This window comes from Vulpes lagopus, chromosome 5 (genome assembly GCF_018345385.1).
Source record: "Vulpes lagopus strain Blue_001 chromosome 5, ASM1834538v1, whole genome shotgun sequence".
NCBI lineage: Eukaryota > Metazoa > Chordata > Mammalia > Carnivora > Canidae > Vulpes > Vulpes lagopus.
The window spans coordinates 84,356,654-84,377,211 of NC_054828.1; the positions used below are offsets into that span (position 1 = coordinate 84,356,654).

A 20,558-nucleotide genomic window follows, 5' to 3' on the forward strand; every position below is an offset into this window, starting at 1 on the left:
GAGAGGATGAAAAGGATATTTTAATAGGTGGCTCAGAGCTTAATATGGCTAGTAACATCACCATACCACGATATTCACCTTCAAGCCTCCTTTCTCCTATTTCCCATCTTGACCAATGTCTTCATTATCTGCTCCACACCTTGATGCAACCCCTGAGGCATCTCTGAATTTTCAAAGTCCCCCTCAGACCTCATCAATCACCAGTTTTTTTGTTTTTGTTTTTCTTTTCAATCACCAGTTTAAAGATTTTATTTATTTTTATTTTTTTATTTTTTTTAATTTTTATTTATTTATGATAGTCACACACAGAGAGAGAGAGAGAGAGGCAGAGATACAGGCAGAGGGAGAAGCAGGCTCCATGCACCGGAAGCCCGACATGGGATTCGATCTCAGGTCTCCAGGAGGCAGGCGCCAAACCGCTGCGCCACCCAGGGATCCCTCAATCACCAGTTTTTGTAATACTACCTTCTAAATATTTGACTCTATTTCCTCTAGCCCCTGCCCCAGACCCTAATTATCCCCCTCTATCTGGTCCATTGATACTATTGCTAACTGCAGTCTCTAACTCCTCCAGCTTTGAATTTTTGTTTTCTGCAAATACAGATTCAGTCATGTCACTCTTCTAAAATAAATCTCTGAGGGCAAGCCATTTTCTGGGATGTAAAGTCCACAGTGCTTTGACTGCCCTCAAGGCAGGTTGGGACCCAACCACCACTCAGCCTTGCCAGCCTTGCTTTTGTGTCTGCTCCCCATTTGCATCCTTAATGAGCCCTGTGGGGCTTAGCTACACTGAGAAATACCATGTGCTGTCACACCCTCAAGTCTTGGCTCATGCTGGTCCCTCTTCCTTGGACTTCTCCAAAACAGTGGATTCTACAGGCCCGGCTCAAATGCTACCCATTCCAGAAGCCTTCCTTGACTCTCTCCTTCAGCTCAAATCACATCACAGCACAAATCACTCCTTACCATAGCTCTTCACACATGGTATCAGGTGTCACATGCTGGATGGTCATGGACTTGTTTGCACATCAGATCCCACCCTACACATATACTGGAGGGCAAGGGTAATGCAAATGATTTACTGTCACACCTTCCTCCCACACAGTAGACATCAGTATATCATTCTTAGAGGAATCACACTGAATAATGGATGAACTGATTGATTTCATGTAGCCAAAGTGATTTCTACCACTCATTATCATAGAACTGGATGAATCTGGTTAGAATTCAGTCAATCTAAGAATCACCTGGAATAACAAGTGCTTCCCTGGCTCTGCTTACTTCCACCCACTGGGAAGTAAGAACTTGCTGTGTCTCCTTAACTCTGTAACTATAGGGACACCTGGGTGGCTCAGGGGTTAAGTATCTGCCTTTGGCTCAGGTCGTGATCCCTGGGTCCTGGGATCAAGTCCCAAATCAGGCTCCCTGCATGGAGCCTGCTTCTCCCCCTGCCTGTGTCTTTGCCTCTCTCTCTGGGTCTCTCATGAATAAATAAATACAATCTTAAAACAAAACAAAACAAAAACAAAAAACCTCTGTCACTATAGCAGAGTTCCAAGCTTCCCTGCTTCATTTATTTTATCCACTCAATGAAGAGATGTCAAACACAAGGGCCATGCCTGCCACTGGAGACACAAAGATGAATCAGACAGCCAGGCCCTCAAGATGCTTACAATCTGATCATCTAAACAGTGAACGTTTACCAACTAATTATTCTGGTCAGGTACCATACTTCATTTAATCCTCATGAGTGCTGCCAAGTTGGTGGTACTGCCTCCATTTTAGAAGGAGGAAAGTGAGGCTCAGAGTGGCCAAATCACTTGCCCAAGGCCAGGAAGTGACAGGAGAAGACGTTGCTTTCATGGACCCCCTGGAACCATGCCTCCCAGGATTCTTGTCCTTATGTGGTCCCCTCCCATATTGACTCAAAGCTTGGCTATGTGACTTGCTTTGGCCAATGGGACATTAGCAAGCCTGACACAGGCAGAGCCTTGACAAGCAGTTGGACTTATCCTCTTGGAGTACTTCCATTTGGGATCCAGCTGCCATATAAAAAACTTGGACTAAATTACTGACTAATTAGATGCTACCTGTAGAGAGACCCTGGAGGATGAAAGGCCAATTTGATGTTCCTTCCCAGCCAGTCCCTCAACTGAATGCTGCTAAGAGGTGCCACGTCAGCCCACAGCTATGGCCACAGTCATGGCCAACCCACAGACCATGAAAAATAATAAATCACTATTGTCTTAAGCCCCTAAATTCTGGGGTGGTTTGTTACACACCAGTGAATGAGTGACAAGCTAGGATTTGAACCAAGCACTACCTGAATCACTTCAAAACCCACACTCTTAGGGGATCCCTGGGTGGCTCAGCGGTTTAGTGCCTGCCTTTAGCCCAGGGCGCGATCCTGGAGGCCCCGATCGAGCGGATCCAGTCCCGCGATATCGAGTCCCGTGTAGGGCTCCCAGCATGGAGCCTGCTTCTCCCTCCTCCTGTGTCTCTGCCTCTCTATCTCTCTCATGAATTAATTAATTAGTTAAAAAAAAAAACCCACACTCTTAGTTTCAACATGTGTTACTTTTGACTGGGAGTAGAATGTCACGCCAAGTCTACAATATTTGTCGGCTGGCCCAAGATGGCACTCAACGAATATTTGTTGAATGAATGAATAAAGGGAGTGGTGGGCTTACAGAGAGGCAGGAAAGCCCAGGGAATTCAAAGGTAGATGGCAATTATCTTTTAACAACCATCACCCCCTTCCAGCTACAAATATTCCAAAAACAATAATATGCTAGGCATCCCTAAATCTAGAAACAAGCATGTGGATATCACCAAACTTCCTCTCTGTATCTTTCTCTGTTAAATTCAGATCAGGCAAAATTGAGAAGTTAGCAGAGTTTGGGTTTTGATGGTCATGCTCCCTGCCGCCAAATCTCCCACCATGCTTCAGCCATCTCCTCTACCTCTCACTAGGCCTTCTGAGCCCAGGAGCTCTTTCTACCTCTTTCCATAAAAATGAACGTGCAGGAAAGGAGCAGAGAAGGTGGAACTCACAGAAATGGGTAAAGAAGATTTGGATGTTAATAGATGGCTTCAGAGGCCTAAGAAATGAAGCTCTAAGCTCAGTGCTTTCAGGAAACATCTGCCAGCAGGTGGAGAAGGTGTTCTAAGGATGGAGAGGCAGCTGGAAGTGTCCCTGTGGATGGAGAATAAAGGAATGCCCCCTGACTCTCCAAATCCCCCCCAAGAGGGAGGGGGTTCCGGCTCTCCACATCTGGGGCTGTGGTCCGCACAAGTGTACCTCCCAGAGCAGTCACTATAGCCTAATGAAGACCCACAGGGGCCAATGCATCCAGTCCCCTGCTTCCTGGCAGCCCTGACACTGTCTTTTCTGTCCTAAGCTCCCCCCCCCCCCCCCCCCCCCCGCACTCTTGTGCTCCTGCAAACATGCACACACCTCCCAAGGTCACACATACATGGCTCCAGCACCTGGATCCCACACCCAGAAAGCCATCTGGGCCCCTCCTCACTGCACGGCCGACCTAAGAAGAGAGCAGGCCCCACTCCCCATCACAGGCACACCATGGCAAGTGCACACCGGCGCCGTGCCACACACTCACATGCAAAGCAATGCAGTGGGGAGCACACATCCAGATCACTATGGGCAGTCACCAACGGAGGCACGGGATATGAGGAGGCAGAAACATGCGTGCACACACATGCACACCTCCAGATCATCCAGACTGTCACATGTGCACACCGACACGCACACAGATACCTGGAGCCTCCCACAGACTCCCGCACAGGTGCCCAGCCAGGCCTCAACACCAAGCCCCTCCCCCACCCCTTTTCAGAAGCAGGTGGAGAGGGCTGGGTTTGAGGGCGCTCCCCTTCCTCCCTCCCTCTGGCCCCGCTCTCCAACATCCAGAGTCCCAGTGGGGGCTGGAGCCCGCCCTCGCCCCCGCCCCCCAACCGGGCTCCGGGAGCTACTGGCTAGAATGGGGGATGGGAAGCCTGGTCTCAAAACGTTCTGATTTTAATTTCTTAAATTAACCCCTTCCTTGCCTCTGGCCTGGCCTGCCCAGAATCCCTCCCGGTCCGGCAGCCTCGCGGGCCTCCCGAGGGCTGTGGGGGAGAAGGAAGGGGAGGAGGAGGCAGCGGCTGGTGTCCTCCCTGCCTTCCCTCTCCAGGAGCGGTCCCGCAGCGCGCCCATGACTCGCCCTTACCTCCTCCACCCCGCGGCGAGGCCAGGCCCCGCGGCCCTCGGCTGGGGGTGCACAGGCAGCCCCCGCGTGCCGTGTCCAGATGCAGGGCCGCCCCGGGGCCTCGGATCTCGTTCCCCTCCGCAGCCTCGGGTGGCCGCCGCGGCTTGCGCCCCCGCCTCCTTCTCGGGGCGGGGGCGGCCGAGCCTCCCAGCCAGTCGCAGCGGGAGGGGCACACAAACCGGGTGGGGGAAGGTTGGAGGAGGAGGAGGGAGGAGGAGGGGGCTCGCGGCCGGAGGAAAGGAAGAGAAGGGGGAGGGAGGCAGCGAGGAGGTGGGGCGGAGCCGGCCCCTCCTTCGGGGCGGGCTCTCCCGCGAGCTGGGGAGCGGCAGATGCCGCCAGAAGCGGCTGCGCTGGGACCCCACGTTTTGGGCTGAAGGTGCCATCGATGGGGGAGGGGCCTGAGGCGCCGCCCTGGGGGTGCAGGGATCGCGGGCCGCGCTTTTCCCAGGTCCTGGTCTTCCAGGCTCCCGGCACCGCCCAGTGCACTCTCCCTGCCCCCAGGCACCTCTTCTGCCCACCTTTACTTCAAACCTCTCTGCCCTAGCCCTGCCACCCTGGCTGGGCCTGCTCCCACTTCGGGGGAGATCCCGGGGGGTGGGGAGGCGGTTCCGTGGGTCAGGAAAAAGGGCGGGTGTGCTGCACTGCTCCTGGGACATGCGCCACGGCCACTAAGCCTCGTGGGCCGCGCGCTAGATTGTACACTCGGCGACCTCGGGCCAGATGCTCGGTCTCCGCAGCGAGGGCTTGAGTCAATCCCCTCCCGGCATCCCTAGGGAACCGGGAAAGCTGCGAGTGGTTGCTCTCCCAGGAGCCAATTTTGCCCTTGAGGATACCATCGAGAACTTGTCCCCATCACAAATCCCATCCCGGACCTAGAGGAGGAGAAAAGAGGCAGAGACTGACCTGTGGCTTTAGTTCCTTCCTACCCACGCCACCTCCATCACACTCCGAATCCCACCTCTCAACCTCCACCCCCCACCACGCCCTGAACTTGGTTAGGAGAGAAGCCCAGCTCCCTAGGACTTGAGCATCTAGAGGGCCCTTGGCTTAAGGCCTATCCAGCCACCGAAGCAGGAACAATCTGGCTGTTCTAGGCTTGAAGGAAGTCCACAGGACTGCAGTGGGGCCTGAGAAATCAGACATGGTGTTGAGGCTATCAAGCGCAGGGCTGAGCTGGACGTGGGTAAGGAAAAGGGGAGATGAACTCTAGGCTAGAGACAGTACTTGGGCAAAGGCACAGAGATAAGCTTGGGCAGGGTTGAGTGCCAAGACTATGAGGGGCAGTGTGGCTGCAGCAGCACAGAAATCCAGCATAGCCCGAAGATCCTCCAGTAAATGAGGCTGACAGGGACTCTTCTTGGCCCCATCCTACTCCTGTTAAGGCAAGGCACTGAACATTTAATATCAGTAAAGATAATTTGTAGATTTGTCTGGTGGCTCTTGAGGACAGGCAAATTTAATAAGGACTGAGGCTGAACAGTGGCCAATCAGGTCAAATTACCCTTTGCCCAACATTTTCTCTTCCATCCCTAGTTTTTCAATTTTTTCCACCTCCAGAAAGTCTTCTTAGATTGATTGACTGAGAAATCACTTCCTCTAAGACCTAAATTATAACAGCTTCTATTGGCCAAGTGTCAAACATCCTACTAATCATTTTTATGCATATCATTCAATTATCCTAATAAATCTATCATGTACATATTATTATTATTCCTACTTTACAGATGGGGAAGCTAAGTTTCAGAGCCCAGTGAATGGCACAGTCAGGATTTGAACTCGTTAATAAACTCCAAAGTCTGCACTTAAACACAGTGCCCTCCTGCAACCCTTTTGCTTTATTAAGCCTACTGCACCCTCTCTGCCAAAGTACAGATTCCCTAAATCCACCTACTTTTGCAGTGAACCAAAAATTCCATATATTGTCTTGATTCTATCTTTGTTCTGGTGATGTTTATCTGTCTTCATGCTATACTTCCTATGAATATGCAAAAACAATACATGGCATGCCTGTGTAGTATGCATGTGCTTTTGTGCATATGTGTATGCATGCAGGTATATATCTGTGCATATGCACATATGTGTATGTGCATAGGTGAATGCATGCATATGTACACATGTTGGTGTACACTGTGCATGCATGTGTCTATTAGTGAATATACATGTGTATGTATGTGGGTGTGCATGCATTTGTGTGTGTGGAATGTACCCATGTATGTACACGTGCGCATATGTGTGTGTGTGTGCATGTGTGCATTGCGCATGTGTGCTCATGTTACATTTCACAGACAACAGTTCCTGCTTGGTTGTTATGGGAACCACAGTTCTAAAAATGTTAAACTGAATCCCACTCCATGTGGGCCAAAGAAACCAAAAGAGAGAGAATTGAGTGGCAGACACATCTGGGAGCCCAGAGCTGAGGTACAGAATCATGGGCTTAGCAAGAACTGGATAGGCACAGGTGCCCCAGAAGTCTGGTCCCACTCATGAGACTGCTGTGGATTGGATCAGGACCCCAGTCCTGCTTCTGCCTATCTCTCCCTTCTCATCTTTTCTCAGCTTCATGCTCTCCAAACACTTTCCTTCCTTCCTCTTTCCTCCTTCTCTTTTTTCCTTTCTCCTTTTAGCAAGTTAGGCCTTTACCTAACCAATCCACACAATAATTAAGCACTTAAGTGTGCTGGGCAGTAGGCATGATGATATGGAGCTCACACATATGAATCAGACATAGTCTCTGCTCTTGAAGGAGATCAAGAGTGGTAGGATTTGGATAATACACAAGGGGAGAGGAGAGAGCAAAGGGAGAAAAGACAGAGGAGTATGGAAGATGAGTCTGGATCAGGTATGGAAGGCTTTCATTGTAGTGTATATTGTTTTGTAGGAAGGTAGAAGCTGTGGACAGTTCAGGATAAAACACCATGAATAATGTTTTAGGGAAATTATATCAGTAGTGATGTGCAATGTGGAATGGAGGGAGAGGGAACACAGGAAGCAGTTTGGTACAGTGCAGGCTTGTCTCAAATAGGGCATAGGGGTTGGGAGGATGAGGGAAGAAATAGCAGGCATTCTGCGTTGCTTTGTCAAACTCTTCCCTGTATCCTACTCCATCAAGATTCTTATGACCCTGTATCTCCATGGTGAAAGTTAGGATGAGAGTGACCTTTTGTCACTGAAGTATGTGTTGAATTCTTCAAGTATTCTAGAAAAGAAGTAAGTTGGAAACCACTAGCCTGGCATATGGTGGGTGCTCATTAATACTTGTAGAACGAGGGGATCCCTGGGTAGCTCAGCAGTTTAGCGCCTGCCTTCCGCCCAAGGTGTGGTCCTGGAGTCCCCGGATCGAGTCCCCGGATCGAGTACCACATCGGGCTGCCTGCATGGAGCCTGCTTCTCCCTCTGCCTGTGTCTTTGCCTCTCTTTCTCTCTCTTTCTCTGTCTCTCTGTCTCTCATGAATAAATAAATAAAATCTTTTTAAAAAATACTTGTAGAACGAGTAGATAAAGGGATATACACTTATCTTGGAACTGGCAGGCCTAAGTTCAAGGCCTACTTCCATCTCTCACCATCTGTGTGCCCTTAAAAAAATCCCCAAATCTCTTGGGCCTCAGTTTCTTTCCCTGTACATTGAGGGGTCAGAAAGGATGTTCTTATAAATTCCTTCCAACTACATGTTATGTGATTCTATTTGACTGTCATAGCCACGGTGTTTGTGTATGTGCAGGAAGTGGCAGGGACTGAGGCGCTGGCAATAGGCACAGAGAAAATAAACACAGGAAATATTTTAATATTTTTAACAATGTTCTGGCTCTAGTTTTAATCAAAATTGTGGAATAGATAAACCAAAGACCCTCCTGCTGCAGAATATGTGGACTGACTCACAAAATATAACAGACCTCTGAGAAGCTCAACCAAAATTGCAATTAAGGAAAGAAAATCTATCCGGATCAGAATTGGGGATAGAGCTGGGAGACCAAGAAATGTAAGCATGGGATGTTCTGTGACTAACCCCAGGAGGTATGGGGAGGGAGGCTTATTGCTTGTCTGTGCTGCCCTGGCTGAAGAAGTGGCCTATGAGAATGTATAACTATCTGAGTTAGAGTTTAATTCACAACTCCTGTGTGATACAGGAAGCCCAGGCTAAATTAACATAAAGACTGATCTCCATTAGTTGGTACTCTTGGGAGGCATGGCACAAGAAAACACAAAACTGCTCTGGAAAAACATATTCTCTCTCTCTCTCTCTCTCTCTCTCTCTCTCTCTCTCTCTCTCTCTCTCTCTCTCTTTGGAAAAACATATTCTCAACCCAGGCCACAGAGTATTATTGCCCAGGTAAATCCCCACTGGAGATGAGCTCACAAGCTAAACACTACAATGCATAAAAGGGAACAATGTACCATACATGAGAGTAGATAAGACCCTGAAGAACTTCATAAGATCCAACAGGTCTGAGTGACAGCCTGGATATAGGAGGAAGAGGGGCCAAACATGAATCCCATAGAACTGTAAATTATTTACATGAGTCTAAGGACCCACCCAAACAGGTGATAGTCACCATTAGCAGAAAATTGGATATATAAAAGAATGATATGATTTTCGATAGTCTTTTAAATGACAGTGGGAACCCATATGGAAGTGTTCATTAATATGACCAAGGGGCTACAGCTAGGGTAGAGACCAGGGCTGGTTGGCTTAGAAGTCATTTATGCAGCAGTGATAGCTAAAGGCCTGGAAATTAATGTGCTTTCCAAAAAGAGTATTAAAATAAGGATGGTGAGAGCTAGGAACTACGTCTGGGAAAACACCCACATTTTGAAGGCCAGATGAAAAAGAGGAGCAAATAAGGAAAGAGCTCTCTGTTTGTTCTTGATTCTTTTTTTTTTTTTTTTTTTTTAAGATTTTATTTACTCATGAGAGACACGGAGAGAAAAAGAGGCAGAGACACAGGCAGAGGGAGGAGCAGGCTCCATGTAGGGAGCCCGATGCGTGACTCGATCCCAGGACTCCAGATCACGTCCTGGGCTGAAGGCAGGCGCTAAACCGCTGAGCCACCCAGGGATCCCCTGTCCTTGATTCTTTATGGTTCTTGGGTTTGGGTAGATTTTTCTGATTATTTGATTTAAATTTTTTCCATCTCTGGCCTAACATTATTTCCCTCACAATCCAACAAATGGAGCCATTTCCCTTGGGAGTACTAGGAAGGACTTTTCATCTCGGAATTCTAGAACTAGGCTGGGCTCTGGCATCAGCAGCACTACTAAGTCACTTCTGTGGGGTTCAATATTCTCATCTGTGATATTTAGGTTTAAGTGTGTGTGAGGACAAGATGGGGCATGATAGTGCTGACAGTACTTGATAGAATGATTTAAAGGGGGTAAGGGTGGGGTGGTCAGACACCACCCACCCACAGCCTGTCTGCCCTTCTTTCTTTGCTTAGGTTGTATGATTTGCAATCAGTTGCTTGAAATCTGGGCCTTTCTGCTCTTCCATACCCTACTCTGCACGGAAAGTGAAGTCAGGTGGTCCATGCCTGTGAGTGAAAGGTGTGGTCACTTAAATAGTGAAATATATTAGTGAAATATAATAGTGAAAATAATGAAAATCATTATTATCTTGTGTCTCTGTGAATCCACCTCTTATCTATTATAATGCCGGATGGTCCATCATTTGAGCCTCTCTACAGGGTTAAAGCATTGCCCGCTGCAGGCTACTCTTAAAATGTTAACTCTTCTAGGAGAGGTAATGCAGGGTCCTTTACCACAAATTGGTCTATTAGATACAAGATTCTCAATCACGTGAAAGTACTTAATACTTGGGGAGAGAAATGGGTGGAATTCTCTGACTTGATAATTTTGTCTCTGGTCAGTTGGACTGTGGGGTGGAGGGTGAGCATGTCTGACCCTGAAGGAAAAGCCAGGTTGATCTGATATCATAGAGCTATAAGGCACTCTGAACTCAAGAATAGCTCAGCTCGAAAGAGAAAAGACTGAAACCTGCACACAAGCCCTATCCTTTCCTTGGCAGAGAGAAGTTACTGGGGAGGAGAGATAGGGTGGCACAGCAGCATTTTTAATGCTCAAGGTGGCCAGAAAGAGTATAAAAGCTTTTGAGTTGGGAGTTCAGCTTTCCTCCCATCTAGCTCCAAATTCCCTCCCCAAACTACCAAGGGTTCACCTGGAAGGAGAGCTAGGGAAAAGCAACACTATGGCAGGTGCGTGGCTGGATGGTAAATGGGCTGCCACCACCTGAAAAAATATCCTTTTGTGAGCAACTAACATCATGACTTCACGTGAGAATCTGGCAACCACTTTGCTGAGCTTGGCTCTGCCCATCCATGGTCTAGCTGAATGCCGAGTCCCTTTTGGCCATGACAGCATGTGCTTCTCAAACAGAACGCATGGGCACTAGCTGGAGCCTCTGTGATGCCCAGTACTCTGGGTGTTCACAAACAGCACTGCCGTACTGCAGTCTTCTTTTGCCGTCACTACTGCCTGGGGCTCCCTCTAGTTGCCGAACCTATTTCACTTCTTGATAGGAAGCCTTTTCCAAACAGTGCTATTAAGCGGAGTTGCCACCATTTGGGGGTTAGTAAAAAAGTATTGGCTTTGTAGCCAGACAGATCTGAGTTTGAGCCTGTCTGTTCCTAGTTGGGTTACCCAGCAAGTTACCTATTTTTTCCATTTCATCTTTGAAATGGAATACATGCCTGCTGCACTCAGGATTGTGAGGATTACGGATAATATCTGCCCAATGTTCAACACCTAGGCATCACAATCACTCTCAAGTTTCAGAAACACTTTGAGCTCTTAGGTCAGTTGTGACTAGATGCATTTGTTATTTCAGCACATATTTATTGAATGCCTACTATGTGCCGCAGCCCGACAGTAGCTGCGTAATGATTCCTTTGGCGTGAGTATCTCCTTTCTCTTCTGGCACATATTCTCCTGGGGTAGTGACTGGGGGAAAGGGTCAGAAGCCTGGATGGCAGATTCAGTAAGCTTTTAGCACAATAATTTTAATTGCAAAAATAAACAGTTTTGTCAACTGCTCGAGAGTAGCGTCTGCTTTACAAAAATCAACAACAACAAAAGGAAATAACCCCAAAGCAAAACGTTACATCCAATGGCTGCTGGAAACGACATTGCTGTACAAAAGCCCGCGCGAGACCGGCTCGGCGCTGCCCCAGCCTGCCTCTGGGGGGTCTAATGAGGGGCGCGGGGCGTGCGCCAAGCCAGTTACAAAAGACCGTCGTGAGTCCCAAGGCAGTGCCCACCCAGGGGGTGGCCCGAGAGGACTCCCCTCAAGGCCGGGCTGGCGCGCGAGTCAGCGCCGGGCCCGCGGGAGCTGTCCACGGAGCTGGTGCTGAGCGAGGCGCGAACGGCGGGCACTTGAAGGGAGCTGGAAGCGGGACCGGAGGCCCGCCCCGGGACGGGCCGGGAGGGGAGGGGAGGGGAGGGGAGGGGAGGGGGGGGGGGGGGAGGGGGGCTGGGCCAGGTCGCCTCTTCCGTGCCGGGCGGCGGCGCGCCTCCGTCCACAAACCCACTGCCCCGTCACAGGGCGGCGAAGGAGAGGCCCAAGGAGTACAAGCCGAGGCCCTTGAGCCGCTCTTCGGCGCGAGCCTTCTGCTTGAGGTGCACCTTGCTGTGCCTTTTCTTCTCATCACTGCGCGCGAAGCGGCGGCCGCACACGTCGCAGGCAAAGGGCTTCTCCCCGGTGTGAGTGCGCACGTGCGTGGTAAGGTGGTCGCTTCGGCTGAAGTTGCGGAGGCAGATGCGGCACTGGAAGGGCTTGTGGCCCGTGTGTATGCGCAGGTGGCGGTTGAGCTCGTCGGAGCGCGCGAAGCTGCGCACACAGCTCTCCACCGGGCAAGCGAAGGCCTTGGCGTGCGGCCGCGGGCAGAAGCAGCGGGCGCTGCACTTGCCGCCCCTGCGCCCCTTGCGCCGCGCCTTGGCAGCGGGGAACGCGGCGGGCGGCGGCGGCGGCGGCGGCGGCCCGGGAGGCTCCGGCACGCCGCTGCTCCCAGGGCCGTCCGCCACCAGGGCCTTCGCGAAGTCCGCCGCGGCGCCGCGGAGGCCCAGGGGGGAAACCTGAGCCTGAGCGCCCGCCAGAAACTCTCCGCCGTCGCCGCGGCTCACCCCGTCCGCACTAGGAGGGGCCAGGAGGCCCGGGAGGCCCTCCGCCACCTCCCCTAAGTCCCCCGGGGCCAGCGGGAAGGCGTCGTAAGACCCCGTGGGGTAGAGTCTGCTGGCGGGACCGGCCGGCAGCTCCGCCGGGCAGCTGATGGACAGCAGGTCTTCAATCTTGGCCCCCACGGAGGGGAAACGGGCGTCGGGCGCGGCCTGGTAGCCTCCCTGTGGCCCACAGCTCCCGGGGACTCCAGCTGGGAGTAGTTCCCAGGGAGCGTAGGGGCCCTTGAAGGCCGAGGCAGTGTCCAGCGCGGGGGAGGCCGGAGGCGCCCGGAGACCTGGCTTGACGTCAGGCGGGGAGAGCTGCGGCTCGTACAGGCACTGTGAGGGGGCGCCTGCCGCGGGCGAGACCTCCCAGAACGCATCTGGGAAGGTGGCAGCGCCCATATCCGGGGAGTAAAGGTCCGCTGGACCCGGCAGCAAGGCGTCGGGGCCTGCGGGGAAAGAGGCGTCCAGCGGAGACCGGGAGGCTGCAGCCTCAGGGCTGGGGAAAGGCGCCAGACCTAGGATGCCGGACATGAGGTTGAAGAGAGCCTCCGGGTCGTGCGGGTGTTCGGGTACCGCTTGGATGAAGAAGCTACCGCTGTAGCTGAGGCCAGGAGGGGGCGTGGGCGCAGGCCCCTCCAGGAGGCAGGAATCGGCTAAGTCCCCCCCAGCGCCGCAGCTGCTCAAAGCCCAGCTCAAGAAGTCGCCTGCTGAGGAGGGAGCAGTAATCAGCTCCGGGCACATCAAAGGGCGCGCCTCGGAGTCCGCAAGCCCTTCCCCGCGAAACCCTGGGGGCGCGCTGATGCACGAAAGGTGCCTTTTGCACGCTGTGATCCGGCCAGGGCCCGCATACGCCCCAGGACGCACACACAAACATGCACACGCAAAACACACGTGCACAGGCAAGAGGTCGCCCTGATAAACCCACAGGTTCCTGCGGAGGCCTTGGCTGCACAGAGGGGCTGGGAATGGGGGTGCGCACCTAGGATCCCCGAGCCTCCTACCACCCCTACCCCCACAGCTCTCTCGTCCCAGTCCCTGCAGGTTCTCAGGCACCATGCGCCCCCGCGCTGCGCAGCCGTCTGAGCACCCTCTGCCGCTCTCCTTACCTCCGGGGTAGCCGGCAGTCGCTGGCGCGTCCCTACCGGGCAGCCGGGACAATTCCGTGCTGGGTTCCGCGCAACAGCCCTCGGTGGACATGACCAAGAGCGCGTCGGGGCTGGAAAACTCGCTAAGGTGGAGCATGGCGCGGCGGCGGCTGCTGGGCGCCGGGGGCCTCGCCCGCTGGGCTTGGCGGCGCGTGGGTGACGGGGAGGCCAGCAGTTGGGGTGCCCTGCGCCTCACAGACCCAAGCACCTGGGCTGTTGGCTCCAGGTGCTCACCTCTGGGAAAGGGGTCGGGGGCCCGAGGCGCCCTTGCTCGCCGGGACCGGCCTCGGGAGGCGGCTCCTCGCTTCTCCAAAGCGCAGCCGGGCTCCCCAGATCCGCGGCCCCCCCACTTATATAGCAGCGGCCGCGCGGGCTCCGGGCTTCCGACTCCCCGGGCCACTGCCATTTCGGGAGGCCCCGGCCCTGCCGCCGTGACGTAAATGCCCAAACATGGACACAGGATGTGTGCCGGGGACTCCCGAAAAGGAAAGCTCGGGCTGTGACGTCGCCTCCGCCGCGGCCGGGCCCGCGCCGCTGCGTGCGCGCTCGCTCCCCGAGCGTGGAGCCCCGTGCGCGCCGGGGCCGCGGGTGCGCCGGGTTGGGGCGCTGCGCTGCGTGGAGCCAGGCGTTCGGTTAGAGCCCCTCCCCCTTGCAGGCAGAAGCCCGCCGTCCGCGAGGCAGAACGCCCCGGGCGTTGGAATTCCACAGTTAGGGATTCGAATCCCCTCCCTGCCACCTACTACCTGGGTCATTTAATCTCCCTGAATGTCAGTTTCCTCACCTGTGAAATGAAGCTACGTATGTCTACTTCATACATTTACTGTAAAGAGTGATTGGGTCAGAGCATGTTAAATTCTATGCATGAACACACAGTAAAGTACAGAGGTTCTTGCCATTATTCACTATTTGCTCCCATTTGTGTGTGTGTGTGTGTGTGTGTGATTTTCTTAGTAGCTTTTTTCCCCCTCGTTTGTTCTAGAAAAAAATAATTCAATTAAAAAGGACCGTAGCGCTTGCTACTGATGAGAGAAAAAGTCAATTAGTACAGAAGGGTTTATCCTAAACCGAAAAGTAAAATTCTCTTTTTCCCACCCATCTACGTCTTGAGGTAGCAACATCTATAATTCCTTGTGTATGCTTCCAGAAAAAAATTATGCATATGCAAGCATACACTCTGTCTTGCACTATAATTTTTCCCATTTTTTTAAAAAAAGATTTTATTTATTATTCACTCACAAGAGACAGGGAGAAAGGCAGAGACACAGAGGGAGAAGCAGGCTCCTCGCAGGAAGCAGGATAGGGGAGTCAATCCCCAAACCAGGATTATACCCCGAGCCAAAGGCAGATGCTCAACCGCTGAGCCACCCAGGAGTCCCTTTTCCATTTATAATAGCTGAGAGATTGCCCCATGCCTGAACCTAAAGAGCTGGACCACTCTTTTCTAAGGCTGCATAGTACTCCATTGTGAGGGAGGCCAGTTTGTCCCCTATCCATGAGCATGTACGAAGTTTCCAATCTTTGCTTTTTTACCAACATTGTAGCCAAGTTCTTAACTATATAAATGTGAATATATCTGTGGGATAAATTCCAGTCAGTGTAATTCTGGGTCAAGGGTATATAAAATTTTGATAGAAGTAGGGCCAATTCATGCTCCTTCCTCCCTCATCTACAGGCTATGAGATGCTTCTGTAGACTTTTTCCCCCCTGCCTTTATATAGATGACTTTTACTCTAAGGATGTTATTCCCAGCAACACACAGAGAATCCACAGGATATATTTCCCTGGAATCAGCACCTGGAATAATTGGGCTTCCTATGGGGGGAAAAAAACCCCCTAATCTTAAGGAGGCTGTGAATCTTGGCTGCAGCAGGTCAGTCAGTTCCAGCAAAGAAGTCTGCCTGCTCTCCTGATTTCATTTTTCTTCTGCTGTGGTTTCGCTCTGTCTTACCTTCTCATTCTCTTAAATTTTTTTTTGTTTTATTTTGTGTTCTAGCTCATTTACCTCCTTTCTGAGACCAAATTAGGAGATTAAATAAAAACATGGGATAGCATGGTTTTCTTTACAAAGAACATCAATTCTTGGGAGTCTGGGAGCTGGGAAGTGGGGAGGGCAGAGCTGGGCTTTCCTCCTTTCTCTTTCTTAGGAATGGGATCAAAGCCATTCAGGAGTGGTGGGCTATAGTATGATTTGCCATGTATCTCCCAGCCTCTCTTGCCCACTGTTACTCTTCTTTTAGAAAGAGTTCCAAGAATGCCCCAACCCCACCAAATTCTCAGGCCTTTTGCCCTATGTCCATTGTCCAGAAATTCATTCATTCATTTTCTCAGTGTTCATTCATACAGTATTCATTCCTTAAATGCTTACTAAGGACCAGAAGGTAGATTTTGGCTTTGAGTCTACCAGGACCCTAAGACCCATCTCCACCCCAGCTGCTCCAACCCCACCCTACAGTGACCCTTTTAAGTGTGTTCACAGAACATGTCATCACCTAATCCCTGCAAAACCTGGGTTCATCTTCTCCCCATGTCTGGAAATCATACAAAGGCTTTTCAAGAGCCATACATGTGCACTAAAAAGTGCTACAGATATAATTCTAGGTTAGCTACACGTGTGTTTGCATGTAGGAAATGAAAAAATCCAGCACATGTCTATTAGGATTAAACACACAGAGCACTATTTCCATTATACTCTATTTCAGACCTGGGGGATTGATTGTAATCCAAATGCATCGCCAAAGCCAGGTGAGCCCACACCAGACACGCAGGGCACACATGTCTCAAATCCATTCTGGCATCTTGCTGCCTGGGAGGGAGGAGGAGTGGAGGGGTTTGGCTAGGCCAGTGTCCAGGGCTCCCCAGGTTGCCCCGTCGGGCCAGATTGGCCAGCCCCAGGTTCCCCATCCCTTCTGCTGTTCTTCCCTCTGCCACAGCATTCCTCCTCCTTAGTCATAGATAATTCCCCTACTCCTTTGGCAACTTCCCAGGCCTTTACTGCTCTCTGCCAAGGGCTACTGGGCTAGCTCTATGTTAAGACAAGAGTCCAAATCACCCCAACTTCTTATTACAGGCCAGGCCTGGGGACAGAGCTGCAGAAGGAAGAATGAATAGGAGAGGAAATGGGGAACACAGCTTGTGCTCTGGGTATCGGCTGGCCCACATCCCCATCTCTGAGCCACTCAGCTTCAGTGGACACACATACACACACTCTCCCATGTGGAGTGGTTACCTCTGGGGGGTAATTGCATCTGCATTTAGTTCCTTGAGGAGGAAAAGGGAATATAAAGCCCTTTTGTAGCCCTTCCCAACTCACCCCCTTTATCCCTAAATTTTAAGAGCCCTAAAAAAGATTCTAGGCCCAGATAGGATAAAGGTCTTTGGAAAGGGCTGGAAGAAAAAGGAGCTTAGACCTATGAGTTCTACTTTAATTCATGCTTTAAATATAAAAACAGGAACCAGAAGGGAAAAAAGGAAAATCACACACTTTGAGCACTTTACAAACGTATCATTTAATCATCCCAAAGCTCTATGGAATAAGGAAGTAGGGACCTATTTCACAGATGAAGAAACAGACTAGATAAGGTTAAATAACTTGCTCAAGACCACACTTCTATTCAGTGATGGGACTGAGAGTCAAGCCCAGGCTAGTCTATTCCCAAAGATAATTTAGGAAAAGATTATTCATTTTACAAAAGGATTCACTCTAGGATGGCCTATATGGATGATCTCCCTCTAGCTTTTCAAGTAGGATATGAAGTATAAACTCAATCTGGCTGATGTCCTTCCCTGCAAGGATTCCCTGGAATGACCGCCATAAATAGGAGCATCGTGGATCATATCAGACATGTGCCGAGGAGGAGCACATGCAAGGTCCTTGGGAACTTGTGGAAGTTAGTGGTGGTGGGAGTGTGTGTGTGTGTGCCCCACGTGCACCCATGCAAGCTCATGACCTTGGGGAGGGTGAGAGGAAATTTCTGATTTCCAGGGGAAAAGGCTGGGGAAAGAGAGTTTACCTTCTGGACAAGCACAGAACAGACAATTACTGAATGAATTAATGAATGAAAAAATTCATTCATCAAATGTTCATTGAGCACAGCCCTGTGCCAGGCACTGCGCAGGCCCTTGGGACACTGATGCTGATGCTGCAGTGGGTAAGACTGGAAGCTCTGGATCCAGGGCGGGAGGAGGGAGGAGAGGGGGATGGGGAGGAGTGAGCCTCCCTTTCTCTTTTCTGGGAAGGGCCCAGCCCCTGTCATCATTTTGGTAATGCTACGGCCCCCTCTTCCACCCCCCACCTTGATCTTTCTGCTCTAAATATCATTGTGTTCAAATAATAGTGTATATATTTAAAAAGACTCCAAGAAGACAGCTGCCTCAGAGTATTAATCATGAAGAGGCCAGCACTCAGTCTCCATGGCGACTCCTGACAGAGCTGAGAAGCAGCTACGCGTCCCACTTCCTGGGGCCATGGAGATGCAGGGACAGAGCATTTCTCACCCTTCTCTTTCCTCTCAGCCTCTCCTCTCTCTCTCTCTCTCTCTCCTTCTTCCCCTTTCTTCTTTCCCCACCCTCCCCCTCCACTAACTCTCCTTTTCTCTTCCTAAAAAATGTATTTAAATGCAAGGACTGAGGAATGATCCAACCATCAGACTAACAAGGAACGAGGCCAGTGAAGCTGCAGCAGAGGTGAACTTGGCCTCCAACTAACACCTCTGCAGAACACAACTCCCCTCCTCAAGATCCCTGTAGCGCCTTTAGGCTACACTGACCACTAGGACAGGAGGAGTCTAAGCATCTGTCCCTGAGGCAAGGGACCCACTGTCAGGGCCCTTCTCTGTCCTTTCCCTCTTCCCTGCCCAAGGCCAGTCATTGGTTTATGGTTTTTGTCTTTATTATTTTCTTAATGCCCATAAATTAACATAGTAGGCTCATTAGAAAAAGATAAACATATATCTCCCAATTCTATAACCAGATATATACATTTAAATAGTGTCAAGTTGATTCCTATGGATTTTTCTTCATGCATAATTCATTTAACATTAATCTATTCATCTATTCAGCACTACCATCATCACCATTTATACCAATGGTGTCACACTATACATATTCTTGTAATTAACATTATACCTCCAATGGTTTTTCTTTTCCCATCATGATATGGATTAATCTATAGTGTTGGGGTATTTTTTTAAGATTATTTATTTATTTATTCATGAGAGACACAGTGAGAGAGAGAGAGAGAGGCAGAGACACAGGCAGAGGGAGAAGCAGGCTTCCTGCAGGGAGCCTGATGTGGGAATTGATTCCAGGACCCAGATCACAACCTGAGCCAAAGACAGGTGCTCAACCGCTGAGCCACCCAGGTGCCCCAAATCTATAGTGTTGTTAACAACTGCTCTAGGGTATCCCATTATGTACACGCACTTAAGTTTTTTACTCTATAGTTTCCTGTTTTTCATTATGATATAAAAATCTGGCTGTGCATAGTCTTTTATGTGTACTTGGGGCACCAATGTGGGGGTAATAAGTATGCTAGTTAACATTTGTATATAACTTTCTATGGGCACTATTCACCAGGTATTGAACATTTTACATAGTCACCATTTAAGCCTCACAACTTGATGAGTACTATTATTATCTCTATTTCTTAGATAGGGAAATTGAGGACCCCATGCTTAACCCCAAGGTTAAGAAACTTGCCCAAGCTTACAAGGTTAGTAAATGATGGTGCCAGCATCTGAACCTACAGTAAAACCATAGGCTAGATTCCAAAATCTGGAATTCCTAGGTCAAAGGTACAAAGATTCAAAATTATATAATGTTAAATTTTCCTCTAAGAAAATTGTTCTGATTTTGGACCCAGACAGAAGCAAATGAGAATCAAATGGTAAGCACAAAGAGGTATTGCAGTGATATCTTAATTCGCATTGTAAATTTAATTTGCATTGTAAAGATTATTGGAATCTTTCTACAGGACTTTGGTATTTCCTTTTCTGTGATCCAGCGGAACCTTCCTAATGCTCTTCACATCCTCACAATAGGCACTGGAGATGAGGCTGTTCTGGCATTGACTAGAGTGAGGTCTGAGGTATGGGGGCTTCTGTGCCCTCCTTCCTTTTTTCTTTCTAGTTTGGGTCATGAGGGAGATAGAGAAGAAGAGAGCTAGGTGGCTGTGAACCATTTAGGGTAAGCTTCCTAACTCTTCCAAGGCAGCTTCTAGCTGTTTTCTCACAAGAGAGAGGGAGGTTATCCCTTCTCCTGTCTTCCATTCTACATCCTTCCTTGGGCGAAGTCAACACTGGACATTTCTGAGAGGTAGATGATCACAGAAGAGGTGTGACTGGGATGGGTTCCAGGAGGGTCAGAGGCAGGGGAATGGACTCAGTGACTCCTCCACATTGCTCTCCACCCTGGGATTTGAAATCATCATCCTTCCACTACCCCTCTTATAGAAGTCTAGATCCATTTTTGTGGGCAATGATGGCCACGAACCTTGATATATGTTTAAATTTCATTAGGTAATGGTGTTCAGAGCATTGACTTTCTTTCTTTTTTTTTTTTTTTTAAGATTTTATTTATTTATTCATGAGAGACAGAGAGACAGAGACATAGGAAGAGGGAGAAGCAGGATCCCTGTGGGGAGTCCGATGCAAGACTCGATCCCAGGACCCCAGGATCACGCCCTGAGCCAAAGGCAAATGCTCAACCACCTAGGCATCCCCAGAGCACTGATTTTCAATTCATGAGTTGAGAAGGTGAAAAAGAGGCTGCCAGAGTGGACTGAGAGGCTGTAGCTCTAGAACAGAATTAGAATCGAAAACAAGCCTGCTACATCTCCCCAGTGTATTTCTTTCCTCCCTGGCCTCTCCTGCTTCCTCTCACCTGACTTCATTTCACTGTTGTGTATCCTCTCTCTTCCCCCATCTCACAATAGTTCTCTTTAAGCTGCTTTAAAGTAGATTGGTCAATGTATTGGGATCT

The 20,558-nt window shown here is 50.1% G+C and overlaps 2 protein-coding genes across 3 annotated transcripts; both read right to left on the minus strand.

The window, feature by feature from the left end:
- Window positions 1-3,075: 3,075 nt before the first annotated feature.
- Window positions 3,076-4,758, minus strand: LOC121490620 (formin-like protein 5). The gene is made up of 2 exons (XM_041754441.1): window positions 4,227-4,758; window positions 3,076-3,196 (listed from the first exon to the last, which is right to left on the minus strand). The coding sequence occupies exons 1-2, from the start codon at window positions 4,646-4,648 to the stop codon at window positions 3,094-3,096; spliced, it is 525 nt and encodes a 174-aa protein (XP_041610375.1). The 5' UTR covers window positions 4,649-4,758; the 3' UTR covers window positions 3,076-3,093.
- Window positions 4,759-11,742: 6,984 nt separating this feature from the next.
- Window positions 11,743-13,914, minus strand: EGR4 (early growth response 4). 2 transcript variants are annotated; one of them, XM_041756789.1, is made up of 2 exons: window positions 13,542-13,914; window positions 11,743-13,142 (listed from the first exon to the last, which is right to left on the minus strand). In XM_041756789.1, exons 1-2 carry the CDS (start codon window positions 13,675-13,677, stop codon window positions 11,812-11,814), a joined length of 1,467 nt encoding a protein of 488 aa, XP_041612723.1. In that variant the 5' UTR covers window positions 13,678-13,914; the 3' UTR covers window positions 11,743-11,811. The 2 variants fall into 2 exon arrangements, with proteins under 2 accessions (XP_041612723.1, XP_041612724.1); XM_041756790.1 differs by having other exon boundaries at window positions 11,743-13,139; window positions 13,542-13,734.
- Between the last annotated feature and the right edge of the window lie 6,644 nt (window positions 13,915-20,558).

What these genes read in the sequence shown, in the direction of transcription:
- EGR4 (XM_041756789.1), bottom strand. Translation starts at nt 13,677, where the DNA reads ATGCTCCACCTTAGCGAGTTTTCCAGCCCCGACGCGCTCTTGGTCATG. An exon ending in GACTGCCGGCTACCCCGGAG is followed by an intron (nt 13,143 to 13,541) that starts GTAAGGAGAGCG and finishes CTCCCTCCTCAG; the next exon opens with CAGGCGACTTCTTGAGCTGG.
- LOC121490620 (XM_041754441.1), bottom strand. Translation starts at nt 4,648, where the DNA reads ATGGCACCTTCAGCCCAAAACGTGGGGTCCCAGCGCAGCCGCTTCTGG. An exon ending in CTCGCCGCGGGGTGGAGGAG is followed by an intron (nt 3,197 to 4,226) that starts GTAAGGGCGAGT and finishes CTCCATCCACAG; the next exon opens with GGACACTTCCAGCTGCCTCT.